This window comes from Ammodytes marinus (assembly GCF_949987685.1).
Source record: "Ammodytes marinus genome assembly, chromosome: 11".
Classification (NCBI taxonomy): domain Eukaryota; kingdom Metazoa; phylum Chordata; class Actinopteri; order Uranoscopiformes; family Ammodytidae; genus Ammodytes; species Ammodytes marinus.
In genome coordinates, this window is record NC_137215.1 from 31729734 (window position 1) to 31745747 (window position 16014).

The 16014-nt window shown below is 40.2% G+C and overlaps 1 protein-coding gene across 1 annotated transcript in view; it reads left to right on the forward strand.

The window, feature by feature from the left end:
- The window catches only part of nt5c2a (5'-nucleotidase, cytosolic IIa), a 136949-nt gene that overhangs the window by 56696 nt on the left and 64239 nt on the right, over positions 1-16014 (forward strand). Inside the window, 4 exon segments of the mRNA XM_080036630.1 lie at positions 10491-10609; positions 11561-11614; positions 11617-11744; positions 12595-12686. Coding sequence (XP_079892756.1) covers positions 10491-10609; positions 11561-11614; positions 11617-11744; positions 12595-12686 — 393 coding nt within the window.

Below are 16014 nucleotides of genomic sequence, written 5' to 3' on the forward strand. Positions count from 1 at the left end.
CTGGAACAAGTAGGTTGGAAGAGGATTTCAGAGAGGATTTCAGTTAGTTTGGCAACTTTTTTTTTTATCACAACCATTTTTTCAGACGTTTTGACCAGATTTAACCGCCCAGTTTCGACTCCGAGGCTCCAGTTTACTTTTGGAAGTGATCCTGTTTGAAATGGTCAGCTAACGCGGATTATTTTATCACTTGAACTTTCAGCGGTGAGTCCAGCGTTCCGTGACCGCCTCAAAGTGCGTCCCGTTCGGGTATGGAGTGATGAAAGCTGTTGCTACATGCTAGCCGGTGCTAACCCAATAGCGCTAGCCAAACTGTTTCCTTTTCTTTAAAATTCAAAATTAAAAAATTATGACCCCACTCAGATCCGGAGCTTTCTATCCTGAAGGCTGAGCTTCAGTCTATTGAGAGCCTTATTCACCATGTCCTTCAGCGGCAGTCCTCTTTGGTTTCCCGGATGGTCGTGCTGGAGCATTTTCCGCTCCGGAGCTCTCAGCCGTCACCTAGCGACGTTTCTGTCCCTCCGGTTTCTGCTCCGCCTTCCAGCGCTTCATGGTCGTCTGTCGTCAAGAAGGGCAGACGAATTTCCCCTCTTCACTCGCCAGGTCCCGTGCTGTTGCACAATTATTTTGCTCCGCTGGAGGAGCTAGATGGGGCTGCTGAGCCTGCGGCTGGCGCTGCATTCTCCCGATCCGAGTCGCAGCTGGCGATGACGTATGCTGTACAGGTGCTGCTCACTCTCGCAGCTATGCCCCGCCCCTCACATCCAAGCTGTCACTCTACAAAGGGAGCTGTATGAATGAGGAACCAGAGATTCTGATAATAGGGGATTCCATCATCAGATACCTGCAACTTCCTGGTGCCTTCACCTATTGCCTTTCTGGAGGAAAGGTATGTGACATCATAGAGCTATCACCTGCCCTCATCGACCGCCACCCTACAGCCCACACTGTCATCTTTCATATTGGGACAAATTATGTTATGAACAAACAATCGTGTGAAATGGTAAATGGTAAATGGACTTGACTTATATAGCGCTTTTCTAGCCGATTTTCTCAGCCCCAAAGCGCTTTACATATCTTACCACATTCACCCATTCATACACACACTCATACACCGATGGCAGTGTGCTCTCTATGATCAATTAGAGTGTTTGTCCATCACCCTGCAGAGTTTGGGAAAAACCTGAATTTTTTCCGGCCCCACCCCCACTCTGTCTAAAAGCCCAGAGCGCTTCAGTCGCCTCCTGAGTCTTCATGACTGGCTGAAGTCCTTCTGCTCTTCAAACACACTGGGCTTCATCAGCAACTTTGACTCTTTTTGGACCAGACACGAGCTCTTTAAATCTGACGGCCTCCATCCCAACACCAAAGGTGTAAGAGAACTAACCAATAACTTCATTCAGCACATTGCATTTAATTTGGACTGATATTTACCACAGCATGACCCCATCAGAAGAACCTCCATTAAAAAAGATCCCCCCCGGAGTCCTGCTCAACATGAATTATACTCCCCTTCCATTTGTGCTGCAAACCTTCCTCCAGCTCTGGACATCACACCTGACAGTCCTTTCTCACCTCCAATGACCCATCCATCTGCTGCTTCTAACGTTGGTTCCCTCTACAGGCACAAACCTGCATTGTATGACCCTGAAAAACAAACCATGCTTCCTAGCTCTAAACTAAATTCCCCACAAATTCTCAAATCAAGAAAGGGCTTGGGTTTTCTTCATCTAAATATTAGAAGTTTATTGCAGCATGATAAATTAGACCATGTAAAGATTTTAGTGTCCCAGGCAGATCCAGATGTCTTGATTCTGACTGAATCCTGGTTAAAGAAGAGTACAGATGACTCTATTGTGGCAATTAATGAATACAATTTATTCAGAATAGACAGAAATGCAAGGGGTGGGGGAGTGGCTGTCTATGTTAAATCCTGTTATTCTGTAACACTTTTACATGCTGTCTCTGCTCCAAATTGTTTTGAATTTATCGCGCTAGAATGATCTTTATCGTCAAATGATTGTTTTGTTGTAATTGGTGTGTGTATAGGCCTCCTTCAGCTGTAACTAGCTCCTTAAACGATCTAGCACATATGCTCTCTAGTTATGTAAATAGAGAGGTAATTGTGATGGGTGATTTTAACGTTGATTGGCTTTCTGGTGCCTCTGAACCTTTCAAAGAAATCTGTAGCAACGTTAATCTTACACAATTAATAACTGAGCCCACAAGACCCAATCTAAAAAACCCAGCAAAATCAACTTTAATCAATTTAATCCTATCAAATAAAATAAATAAAATAGTCTCAGCTGGTGTTTTTGAGTTTGGGATTAGTGATCACTGCCCAGTGGCCTGTATCAGAAGTATTCATTTAAAAAGATCTCAACCTAAAATCATAATTAAGCGTAATTTTAAAGGTTTTAATGAGCAAGCCTTTTTAAGTGATCTCCGTCATAGTGACATTCAACTCACTATGGAAATTTCGGATGTTGAGTTAGCCTTAGACTATTTCATCAATACTTTCACCTCAATTATAAACAAGCATGCGCCCCTTAAAAAGCATAGAGTAAAAAATAGATCAAACCCCTGGTTTACAAGTGAACTGTCTGATTTATTTTCTGAAAGAAATAAAGCATGGTCTCTAGCTAGACGCTCTGGAGATAATACCAATTGGACTATTTTTAGACAATTTAGGAATAAGTGCACAGCCATGGTCAGGAAAGCCAAATCCGAATATTACCTTGAATTAATCTCCGACTGCTACTCTAACCCTGCACTATTTTGGAAAGCTGTGAACTATAATAAAAACAATTCTAGCACAGTTCCCACTCAGATCAAATTAAATGGTCACACTCTCAATGATCAAAAAGAGATTGGCTTAGCTTTTAATAAACATTTTGTAGCTGCTGGTCAACTCTTTCAGAATGGAGGATGTACACCTTCTACAACCAGTAGTAACGTACCGTCTGTCTCTCAAACTCCTATTTTCAGCCTTGATCTTCTTCCCACAAGTGTTGTTGTAGATGCGCTCCTCGCCATCAACCCCAAGAAGTACATGGGAGAGGACAATTTGGACCCGTTTTCAATCAAGCTTTCGACACATATAATATCAAAACAAATAACCCATATTTTTAATCTTTCCATCTCCTCTGGAATAGTTCCTAAAATTTGGAAAAAAGCTCACGTAATTCCTTTACATAAAGGTGGTGACAAAAATAATCTTAATAACTACAGGCCAATTTCCAAACTCCCATGCCTGGCAAAAATTCTAGAATCACTTATTAATAATCAGTTAAAAACATTTCTAACTAGTGCTTCCATTTTGAGCCCATTCCAATCTGGTTTTAGTGTAGGCCACAGTACAGTCTCTGCTGTGACTTTGGTTGTAGACAACATTGTTACAGCATTAGACAAGAAAAAGCACTGTGCAGCACTTTTTATTGATCTTTCAAAGGCCTTTGATACTGTTGACCACCATTTGCTTTTACAGAGGCTGCATGACATTGGCTTTGATCATTCTGCATGTAGCTGGTTTAGGGATTATCTCTCTGATAGACAGCAGTCAGTTAAACTCGGAAGATACCAATCTGAGTTTTTAACTGTTACAAATGGTGTCCCACAGGGCTCAATTTTAGGTCCAGTTCTTTTCACAATTTATATAAATAACATTGTTTCATCGCTAAAAAACTGTCACGCCCATCTATACGCTGACGACACAGTACTGTATTGCATTTCCGATTCGGTGCACCAATCTATTCAGAACCTACAAAGCTCTTCTAACACCCTGCAGGACTGTCTAGTGGACCTCAGGCTGGTTCTAAATACAGACAAAACCAAATATATGTGTTTCTCCAGAGCAAGAACTACACATTTGAATGATTTTAATATTTTTACAAATAATGGATTTTTAATTGAAAGAGTCACAGAGTACAAATATCTTGGCATCTGGTTAGATGATAAACTCACTTTTAATTTTCATATAAAAAATCTTGTTTGTCGACTACGACAAAAAATTGGCTATTTTTATAGGAACAAAACCACCTTCCCTTTATTTAGTAGGAAAAGGATTATTGAGGCAGTTTTCATGTCTGTCCTTGATTACGGTGATGTGGTTTACCGGCATGCATCACATTCATGTCTTAAACTCCTGGACTCTGTTTTTCACTCTGCTTTAAGGTTCATCACAGGAGATGCTTATGACACACACAATATAAAAGTGTCTACCGGGAGAGATTTGGCCATACCGTTTATATCGCAGAGATACAAAGTTAATGTGGCGGGAGCATAGATGGAGCGGGAGGCAGCTGTCCCTCCGAGTCCCTACAGTTACACTGCAGTTACACCGCCGCGCCACACGGGGGCTCTGCTGCAGAGTTCTGGGCTGCAATACAGCTTCTCTACCCGCAACAGAAGAAGCCTCATCTGTTGCTCTAGCTGTCTAGCTCATGGTCTAGCTTCGGTGCGCCGTCACTTTACAGTTAACAAACCAACTCCATGTCACGGTGGCAGAGCAGCTGGTATTAACGGTCAACAATGTCATCGGGCAAAGGAAACTTGCTTGCTGCTTCAGCGTGCTGTTGCCGTGACGCAGAGTTGGCTTGTTTTAAGCCGCAAACTACATGGGTTAGCTCTCGTGGGCTAGCTGGCTAATCATGACATCTTCAGCCTACTCGGGGCTTCACCCCCGTGCTGTTATTGTTGGAGACAGCCAGCAAGGCTGGTTTTATGTAACTTTAAAACATGTCAAACTTGAAAATATTATTTGTGTTGAAGCTGGAGTTAAAGTATTACCAGGCATTTGCTCATTAGTTAATTTTGACAGCTTTTTTAAATGAAGATGAGCAAATACTGCAGTAAAATTCAAGTCTTTCATTATTTTGATATAGGCTACTATCAATTGGAAAATGTAGGCTCTTTGGTTGATGCTGTAATTTTTATTTTGCACTGACTGACTAAAGCCAGACTGGTGTGGTATTTTGCACCAGTTTCTCTTTTGTATGGAAATTTAAGTTCCAAGCAACAAATGAAAATAATCTTACGTGATTAAAGTTCAGTACGGTTATTGTAATCCATTGAATTTTAAGGAAAAATACTATATTGTGATATATATCCATATCGTGATATGAAATTACCTATATCGTGATATAAGATTTGGTCCATATCGCCCAGCCCTAATCTTGACAAAGTCTATTGATTGGTCTATCTTGTTGTCTTGTATCTTCTCGTCCAATCCTCTTCTTCTTTGCTCTTGACCTGAACTATGCCGAAAGATAGAATTATGCTCCTGGCCTTGGAAGTAACTTGTATCTATGGTTTGGTCAGCTGAGTCAGGAAAATACAGTAGGCCTTTGTTTAAGATAGATCTCTCTGTATCTAGCCTAGTTTTCTGGGAAAACATCTATAAAACTTACAAGAAGTTGTGTGCTATTTCCCTCCCTTCCAACTGTCCCTGCTCCAGGGCCTGAAATGAGAACATTTTAGATTACATGTTATGAATGTATCGATTGTTTAGTTGATTATAGAGTAAATGTAAATAACATATGGTTGGCTATAACATCATATGATATTGGAAATATTAAAATCCTGACAACCCAGAGCGGCCCACCACAATTCATCGACCACCCACCAGAACACATTTACCGCTGCCCCTTAAAGATGACTGTTCTATTGAATTGAACAAAAATGTTGGTTTATTTTGAAAAAGTGTACAGACATATAATACAGTAATATTTACAAAGCCGTATTAGTAGTAGTAGTATTTGCTGTGTGTGAGAGAGAGTGAGACCAGTGACAAATTAGACTTTGAGATGCCAGATATTACGAGAAAGATTGATCGATGAAATTTTCATGAATTATCAACACCCTCCTGCTCCTTGCTCTCTCTCTCTCTCTCTCTCTCTCTCTCGACAGACTCCTCCCTGTGGATGGTGGCTTCATAAATGAGGAGAGACACACAATTGATTGAGGTGTTAAGGATGTATCAGTTAAAGAGGTGGAAAGATGCATTACAATATATAGTTATATAGGCAAAATGCACAAATTGTTGTTTTACTAAGTAAACCAAATGTGAAAAAAGTGAACAAAAGTAATGGTCTAATGTGTATTATTCTGAAGTACATGATGGGCTGGAAAGTAGGTCTAGTAAAAGAAACATTAGTTAACAGCTTGTAAAAAGTAAGTAAAATTCTTTGGTGGTCTAATTTTCTGAATGTTTCTAAAAGAAGAAGCCTAATGCCTCAAACACACAAAGTGTTGCAGTAGAAAGTGTGACAACTTTAAGTTTCATATTTGATTGAATATACTTCTCTGCATTTATTGTTAACTTTGAAGTATATTCATATATTTTTAATGTTCAGGGCAAATTACAGTGTGCTTTTAAATTGTAATTAGAATCGCCATAGGATGTTAACATACAAGTTTATTAATGTTCAGAATATTCCTGCATCAAAACATTTACAGCAGGTTGTACTAACTAAATTGAAAATAACATGACTTTTGAAAAAGAAAATTTAGATAACTAGAACTGCAAGCAGTTATTTGGAGGCCAAGCCTTCCGGCGCAACTCGGGACCCGGGCGTCGCAGACCGTACCGCCGGCCGCTCACTTCACCCAACAAGTTTTTTCCGTGTGGGTCGGTAGAGGTTCTGTGCAAAGTTTGTTGTCAATTGTGCAAAAATTGTGGGAGGAGTAGCGAAAAGTCAGTTTTGCAGTTTTCGCGATTTTGCGAAAAATCTATATATACGCAAATGGCCGTGGCCTATGCCAAAAGATGCAGCTGACTCCAGTGAATATGTGGATATAAATATATATTTTTGACTGTGGGAGGTTCGGTGTGGGAGTTATAGCCCCAAACGCATTTTCCTTGGTGTAGCGCCACCTAGTGGCCGGCACGTCTGAATTTTGTTGTCTGCGTACACCGGACGGACCTGGATCTAGTCATGCAATTGGCATGTCTGCACCCTTTACGGTTTGGGCTGTGGACACACTTTTAGGGAGGTACAAAAAATAATCCTTACAAAGACAATAGGGTTCCCTGCCCAGCAGGGCTTGGGAACTGCGTTGCTCTGCAAAACGCGGTCCCAGCTCATGCTCGGGCTTGGCCCCCTAATACTAATAAATATAAATAACTATGATTATAATAACTGCAAATAATTCACTTTGAGAAAAATACACAGTTTTTCCCCTGGGAATGTATGTTTGTCTAAATTGTATTTCTTTAGCTTAATAAGCTACTCAAAAGCTGTCTCACAAACAAGTTGTATCTATTTTTTCATGTCCCAAAAGAGCTACCCATAAGTGATTTTATGGACATGGAGCGTTGTAAAAGGTTGTTCACCAAAAATGACATCTAGGACCTTCCACGATCACAACCTGGGTGGACAACCTTGTCAACAAGCTGCTGGAAAGCTACAGCGGGCCGTCATAGCAAATCAGAACCACTGTTTAAGTGAATGGGGGTGAATGGGGATGGGCTAATGGGGAATTTTTTGAACTTATAGATATCATTATGAAACTTTGTAAATTTGCATATCTGCAAAGCCACAAAATCTAGATGTTGGAAGAAAACAAAGTCAATTTGTTTTTAAATTTTGAAAACAAAACAAGTGTCCAACTGCCTAAAGCCTTTCCTAATCACAGTTCAAATTTGATCAATAACCCATAGAAAATAAAATTTTTACACAGTTACATTTCATGTGCCATGGACCAAAAGTGTCCTTTTGGAGTCTCCAGCTGGTATTTTAGGAAACAGCTAGACATTCCCTTGGAAAAAACAGTGTAAAAAATTCATTTTCTATGGGTTATTGATCAAATTTGAACTGTGATTAGGAAAAGCTTCAGGCAGTTGGACACTTGTTTTGTTTTCAAAATTTAAAAACAATTTGACTCTGCTTTTGTCCAACATCTAGATTTTGGGGCTTTGCAGATATGCAAATGCACGCATCATTAGTAAGATATTGATGATTTTTTATATTTATTCAAACTTTCTGGAAAATACTGTAATACAAAAAGTTGTTGTTTTAATGTCAGTAATCAACTTGCAAAGTTTCATAATGATATCTATAAGTTTAAAAAATTCCCTATTTGCCCACCCCCATTCGCTTAAACAGTGGTTCTGATTTGCTCTATGTCGGCCCCCTGTAGCTTTCCAGCAGCTAGTTGACCAGGTTGTCCACCCAGGTTGGGATCCTGGAAGGTCCTAGATATCATTTCTGGTGAACAACCTTTTACAACGCACCATGTCTGTTTTTCAAAAAAAAGGGGTTTTGCCCCCTAGGTATGTGTTAAAATTTAGCAAGCTAGCTGCACAAATAGTTTTTTATCAACATAACTTTATTTTCAACTTCTTACCGCTAGTCCAGCAACAGTTTCTTCTCCGTTTTTTCAAGGTTTTTTTCTGTCTGATAGTGACGTGACTGATTGACAGCCGAGGCCCAAGGGGCGGGACCTCGGCCCTGCACTGTGTGTGGCCCAGCCCAGAACCAATCATGATGAGTAATGGGCAGTTGACAGCCCGCGCGGCCGAAAGGGAAGGGACCTCGGCCTTCGGCTGTGTGACTTGGGCCGGGCCTGCTCTATTCTTTCCTTCTCTGGGGTGTCAGTGAGGATACAGCTTGACAATTTCTTTCGTTATTGGGTTCCTTTTCTGGCTGCAGCCTTGAGATAACATGTGACAACCAACCCCCCAAAAAATTTGACGACCAACCCCAACTTGAATTTCTTCCTAGCATCAAGGCCAACAACCATATGACAACTAATTAGCTTGCTAACCACAATCTAAACTATAGTTTACCCTTCACACTTTGTATAGGTAACAACATTGTGTAAAAGCCTAGAAGAAAAATACTGAGGAGCTAAATATTTTCAATTTGACATGAAAAACACAAACAGTCGTCTCACCTCAAATGCAGCAGTCTAACTCCAAGGTGACCTCTGATCCCAATTCTGGATATTTACATATCAAAATTTCACAGACAGCGCCTTCTGGTTCCGAGATATAACGATTGTGACAACCAACCAGTGTGACAAATTACCCCGTTCTCCCCTACCGGCAAAACGCAGTTAAACCTGCAGTGTAGAATCTTGGTTTTTATTTCCTAGCAGATTTTGTAGAAAATAATTATAATATCTATAAGTACGTTTAATTTAGTGCATAATAGCTGAATTTTTTTTTTAGAATTATAATTTTTTTCATTAGAAAGGGTCTCATATATGTCCATATTTCTCCATACCAAGGCCTTGTCACCGCCATTTTGGAAGTGTCATAGTTGGAATGTCATCAGGTGCATTGTTTAAAATTTAGGATTGTTCTTGTCCTTGAAGGCCACTGTAGCTTCTGTTATTATTCGAAAGGGGTGGGGTTACCCAGGGAGCGTTGCATTCTAGAACTTTCTAGAACTTACTTGATGATGTCATATTACACACTGCACCTTTAACAGTTTAATAAGAGCATAGTTTTCTGCTAATAAATTAATAATAAATCCGTTTTTACCTTCATAAAGCAACAAGCTTAGTAAATGTGTAACAATTACATAATAGGGACATTGGTTTGTAATGCTTTAATTAACAACTATAAGAAACTTATAGTTGAAAGAGACTTTTAGAAAGACTTTTATTGTTATTAAGCAATCAATAAATAGTTAACAAGTTTATTGAGTTTTCATTAAAGTCTAATAATATCACAATAAACATGTTGATATGTTATGATTAACACTTTGTCTTATTAACACAAATTAATGTTAATAAGCATCTATTAAGGATCGTATTACCTTTAACTAAAGCTTATTACAAGGACCTTAAAGATCTACTATTATGCTACTTTTCTGGTCTTAATTTCTCATTAATGACTCCTATAGAGCAACCTGACACGAATCACAGCACAAAAAACTATGTAGATTTTCGGGAAATGCTTCCTCTCATCTGGGGCTTTCAGCATTATCTGTCAACACTGGGCTTCGTCCTTCTCCACCCCCTCGCCCCCCTCCTGCCAACCCCACTCTGTTGTGATTGGTTAACTTCCGGAACACTTTCACTGGTGCACTCACACTGTAACCCAAGCTACTGTGTGGTGGGATATTCCTGTCCTGGAATCAGCCAAGTCGGTCATTCCACATGATGCAGGGGGAGTGTGAACGAGGGTCAGCACATTAGGCCTCAGAAACAAAATACATCTATCTATATTAGAAACATCTATGTTTCTCTCTCTATCTGTCTCTGCTTATGGACAGCTTTGAGAAGTACATTTCCACTCTCCACAAATGTATTTAATCCATCACTGTTTGGCTGTAAATTACTGTACAGTATCTCACTGTATTAAAGATTGTTTTAGGATGCATGTTTTATAGCTAAAGAAGAAAATGTTGTGTATGGATGACATAGATGTGTGGCACATGTAATGTGTCAGATAAACTTTCAGTTTTCCTGTTGGATTGTATTTGGTGGACTGCCTTCATCTGCATGTGTGTAATGAGCTTGTGTTCTGTCTGTCTGTCTAGTATATAAATCTCCAGAATATGAGTCGCTGGGCTTCGACCTGACTGTGGAGCGTCTGCTGGCAATTGGATATCCACAAGAGCTGCTCAGCTTTGTCTACGACCCCTCCTTCCCCACCAGGCTGGTTCACAACACTCTGCCTCTTTCTCATGCAAACTGGCTTGATATACCAATACCAATGCAACAGATTCTCACTCTTAAAGCGGCTACAAGTAACTTTCAAATATCTTTAAACAGCCTAATTTTTCCTCTGATAATCATAAATTACCTTTAACAGCAAACAAGACCATCAGTGCAAAGAAAGCAGTTTTTATATCGTTTTTATTAATGCATTTGGTCTGGTCGCACACCCAGTCCGATTTTCGGCTTGCGCATGCAGGGTCTATGGTCACATATTCGTAATGGTCGCAGATTTCAGTGTAGCGCAGCAACGCGATTTGAGTGGCTTATCCATAGATACAGTATATCCAGGTAAGGGAAGGGGAGCCTTGTTTGAGACAGTTATTTGTCGTCATAATGGCTGATAACTGGGCAGAACCATAAAAGAAAAAAAGAAAATTCAATAAAGAACAATAAAAAGCTAAAAGGGGGAGTGATAGACGGGCGGGAGGAGGGTGTTGCTAAGCAATGTGTAAACAAACTAAGTGAATGAACGGTAACAAAGTTTACTTTGCTTCACCATCATCAGATGACCATTATTCATCTGAAATAATCATTATTTACAACAACATAAACACATTACCTCATCGTGATCCATACTAATTGCTGTCTCTCGTTCATTCGCTTTCTGTGAGGGCACGGAATCTTTCAGCTCCGTGAGAGAGGTTAGGGACACTGCATCAACTCATTGCAATCAGGTGTGTGTAGCACTGACTGGCATTAGTTTATGCAGTGTCACTAACCACTCTCACAGTGCTGAAAAGATTCTGTGCCCTCACACTTTCAACATGGACATTCACTATATTGCGTCCTAATCATTTGACACTCGCACCGACCTGCACGTGCTAGAAAACAGCTTTACGACAGCTGGCGTCATAAAAATACTACCGCTTTTGTCCAAAGGGGCCGCCAGCCGCCAAAGTTCCTCGTAGACACTTTAAGCTTGTTTTTTCGTTCTGTCTCTGACTTTCTTTCTTCACCCACTTGTCCCCTTTTCTCAGGGGTCTTGTGTTTGACACAATGTATGGCAACCTGCTCAAAGTGGATGCCTATGGGAATATCCTGGTGTGTGTGCACGGATTCAACTTCATGAGAGGGTGAGGTCCATTTCTTCTACTAAGCTGTCAACATTATCCTATCTGGATTCATTTTACACAAACACATTCATTCTTGCACTTCATTCATCTGCTGACGGAGTCGCCGTTTCTCCTTTCTCCACTTGCTGTGCGTACACATGGGTCAGAGTGTGCGTGGAGGACTGCATATCTCCCTGAGTCACAGTTTGCTTAGTGGGTGGCGTACACCCTCTACTGTACGTACGCAGCGTTAATAAATGAGGCCCCAGATCACTGTTTTGCTAGAAAGTCTTTTTCTAATAGAAAAAAACATGCCATTTTGGACTACTGCAAAGGGTGCTTATATAAATGCAAATTAATGCAAATAATTGATTTTATGTATAGTGGTGTAGCAAATTATGATGTGTGCTGTGTACAGTACTGTGTGGTAAGTAGGTGGGATAATATTGCGGTTTCTACTTCACCTGCAAACCGTAGGGCATAGGCAGGTAACCAAAGGGGAGTCACATGTTAGCTGCAGGAGGAAGCCACACAGTTTATAAACCTTGTGTTTGCATCTGTGCCCTGTTGGTTCAGTCGTTGTCTTACTGTTATCCCATTTTAGTTTCATGTTCAATCACTGCACCAGGCATTGTTTGTAAACATAAATAAGGTTTCAAATTCCAGAGCAGAAATCTTTTTTCACACAAACATGCGTTGGAATTGCCACTAGATATAGTATCATTCATGGATCCTGTATTGACCATAATTTTAACTTTTTACCCCGTGTGTGTGTGTGTGTGTGTGTGTGTGTGTGTGTGTGTGTGTGTGTGTGTGTGTGTGTGTGTGTGTGTGTGTGTGTGTGTGTGTGTGTGTGTGTGCGTGCAAACAGAGCTGATATCAGAGAGATCTACCCCAACAAATTTATTCAACGTGGTGACACAGACCGCTTCTACATTCTAAACACACTCTTCAACTTGCCTGGTAAGAAAGCAAATCAAAATGTGTCTACATTATTGGCTGGGGGGCTAACCCTACAAACGTGAATGTCACTGATTGAGTGAGTCTCTGGGAGACCAAATTCAGCGATAGGTCAGAAACATCATTACTCGGCCCTCATTGGTTGTTTCCCTTTCAAAATGAACACGCACCAGCGGATCACCGACACACACACACACCGAAGGGGAGAGGAGTCCTGAACTGTCTGCATTATGCACAAGCTATGGAATAACATTTGTCATATGTCGAGCAAGCGATTAAACATGCGAGCAAGCATATTATTTTATTTCACACGCACGGATATGATAGTATCCTGACTGTGGGAAGTTAACACAACACCGCCGTTAAAAACGGGACTAATTCACTCTTAGATGATGTCTGAAAGATAAATCATACAATTAAGTACCCGACAGACATGTCGATGCTGTTGAGAATGGGTGCACAATCTTCCCCTTTTAACCCTCTGAACCCTAGGGCTATTTTGGCCGTTTTGCATACTTTTGATCAATCCTTACTAAGCTACAGTAAGAAATGTTTATCATGCCAAAGTTTGGTATCTTTTTGTTCAAAACACCCTAACCTATATGACCTGATAGTTATTTCTTTCATTTTGACATGATAAATGATCATATTGGACCAAAAACAACATGATAAATGTAAAAACGGATTAAAAAATATATTATTGCTACCATGGGTAACTCAAAAATTCATATTGAATTTTTTTGAAAGCTGAAAATAAATACATGGAATGTTTTTATGGTAATTTAAAAGTTTGATTGAGGTGGCATCAACCTTCATACAAATTTTATGAACAAATAGCAGGTGAATACATAGGCGTTTTCCCCAAATTCCTCAAAGTTCTGTCAATCATAACACAGAGGGCACATACAAAAATGTTAAGCTTGCTGTGTTTGGTATATTTTGTTTCAGTAAAACTTCACCTACATTACCTGCCAGTTTTTTTTTCAATTTGACATAATATTTGAACATTATGGATAGGGATGGGAATCGAGAACCGGTTCTTGTTCAGACCCGGTTCCGAGTCAACCAATTCCTTGGAATCGTTAACATGCCTGCTTAACGATGCCGCTTATCGGTTCCGCTCGTAGCAAATGCGTCATGCCTTCAGACACGTGCTGCTTTGTTTTGGTTCAGAACGCAGCAAACATGACGTCGAGGCAGAAGCGCTCTTAAGTGTGGTTGTATTACACATGAAAAGGCAACAATACGGCCACTTGCAACAATTGTAAAGTTTCCATTTCATCAAATGACTCGTGCACAAGCAAGCGCGCAGACTGCGATCCTGACGGTTGAACATTTAAACGTCCGCTGCCTTACTAATCGGCACCAGAATTGCCATCACTTGGATTTGAACATACAATGTATATGAATTAACGTGTGTGTAAGCCTAGGTGTGGGCAAGTGAAAGAGGGAGATACATAAAAAGGCGAGAGCAGCATACAAACAGGAAAAAAGGATTTCTTATCCGCTTCCAAAGGCCCGTTGTTTACTCTCGTTCATCAGCTGTTAAATGCTGCCTTGAAGCACGGCGGTGGGGACGAACGCAAAACAACACACAGCGGGGCTCGGCGGTCCGGTGGTAAGGAAACTTTAACAAGACACTTTATAAAGACAGTAAGACACACTTAAAATAACGCTCTCTGCCCGATACAAAAAGCTCTGCCTTGGATTACTTGAGCGATCGATGTGTATAAAACCATCCGCTACGTGTGTCTACGGGACATTATATTAATAAACAGCGCGCTGCACATAAGAACAGCGTACATTGTAAAGCTGAGATGGAGCGGTGACTCCTTGTCGCTGGCGTGGTGAAGAATAAGCAAAGTGATACATTCTCTTAAAGCCTTTATGGCGTATTTATTCTCTTCTTGAATAGCCTAAAACTGTCTACTGTGCAGTCGTGACAGTTTGACCTGAGGCGTTAACGTAGTGACATCATCACGTTGGCCTTTCAGAGTAAGGGCGCAATCATATAATAACACTTAACATACATTAAAGTTCTCGTATCCTTCCTGAGAGGGCAAACATGATAATTGTTCTGCATAAAAAGAGTTGGTATTATCTTTTCAAAAGACTTATTTGTATTTTTTCTGTCAGTTGAATTTTGTTTCAAGTGCCAATGAGCACTGTTAATATTCCAAAAGGCACAAGCTCTTCCTTGACTGTTTTAAGTATGTGTTTTTAGTTTGTAAAAACCAAAATAAAAATTTGTCTGGACCAATTAATGTGAAAATTGACAATTTCCTAATCCTAAAGTAGCTTGATAATCTTTCAATGCATACACTAGACACTTCTGATCAGATATTAAAGAGAGTTAATACAAACAAACTAATTTGTACATATTCTCTCACCCAATGAGAATCGATAAGAGAATCGATAAGGAATCGGATCGATAAGCAGAATCGGAACCGGAATCGGAATCGCTAAATTCTTATCAATTCCCATCCCTAATTATGGACCCAAACCACAAAAAAAAAAATAATAATAATTTTTTTTTTTTCATATATGCCTTTTTATTTAAAAAAAGCTAGGCCTAGGTAGACCTATATAATAACACATACAGTATATGGATACATATATGACATGTATGTGTAAAGAACAGATTATTAGGCTACTGTGTCTGTAGGCTACACGTTATGAAGGCTGGCTGCTGTGTGTGTACTCAGTGCTTCAGTCAGACAACAATGGCTTTATGTAGCCTACATATAGTCATACTTTGACTCTGAGGATGAACTGTCCTCCTCCTTCATGTCAAAGAACAAGCTGATAGCTTGACTCACGTTCAAAGTTTTCTTCAATATGACTAAAACATTCTCAGTAGTCTATCTTCAAACCTCTCAGTACCTCTCAATCTTGCTCCGCGTCTGTCAATTTTGTTAGCTAGCAGCCTCGTCTCTCTCTCTCGCATAGAGAGACTCTCCCACAGCTCCCGCCCTCTGTCACTCTTCTTCTTCGTCTCTTTTGGTGTAGCTTCGTATCGCTCTGCCAACCCCTGCCCCTCCTCCTCCCCTCCCTGGTAAATGCAGCCTGTTGAGTAGGAACTAGTTTCCGGCATCATTTTCTGATCGTAAAATGACAAAATGATGGCCGCGACCATCGAATTATCATACTTTTGAGCCTGCGAAAATAAAATAGATATGTATCAACTTCAAACCATTATATCTCTGGTTATACTGGGTCAATTTAAATGAAACAAAGACTGGCATATAGCTTTAAGCCAGTACTTTCGACACACACCATCGGCAAAGTTGTCCCCGCTTTAGTTTCTATGCTGCGTCGGATCGAAGGTGAT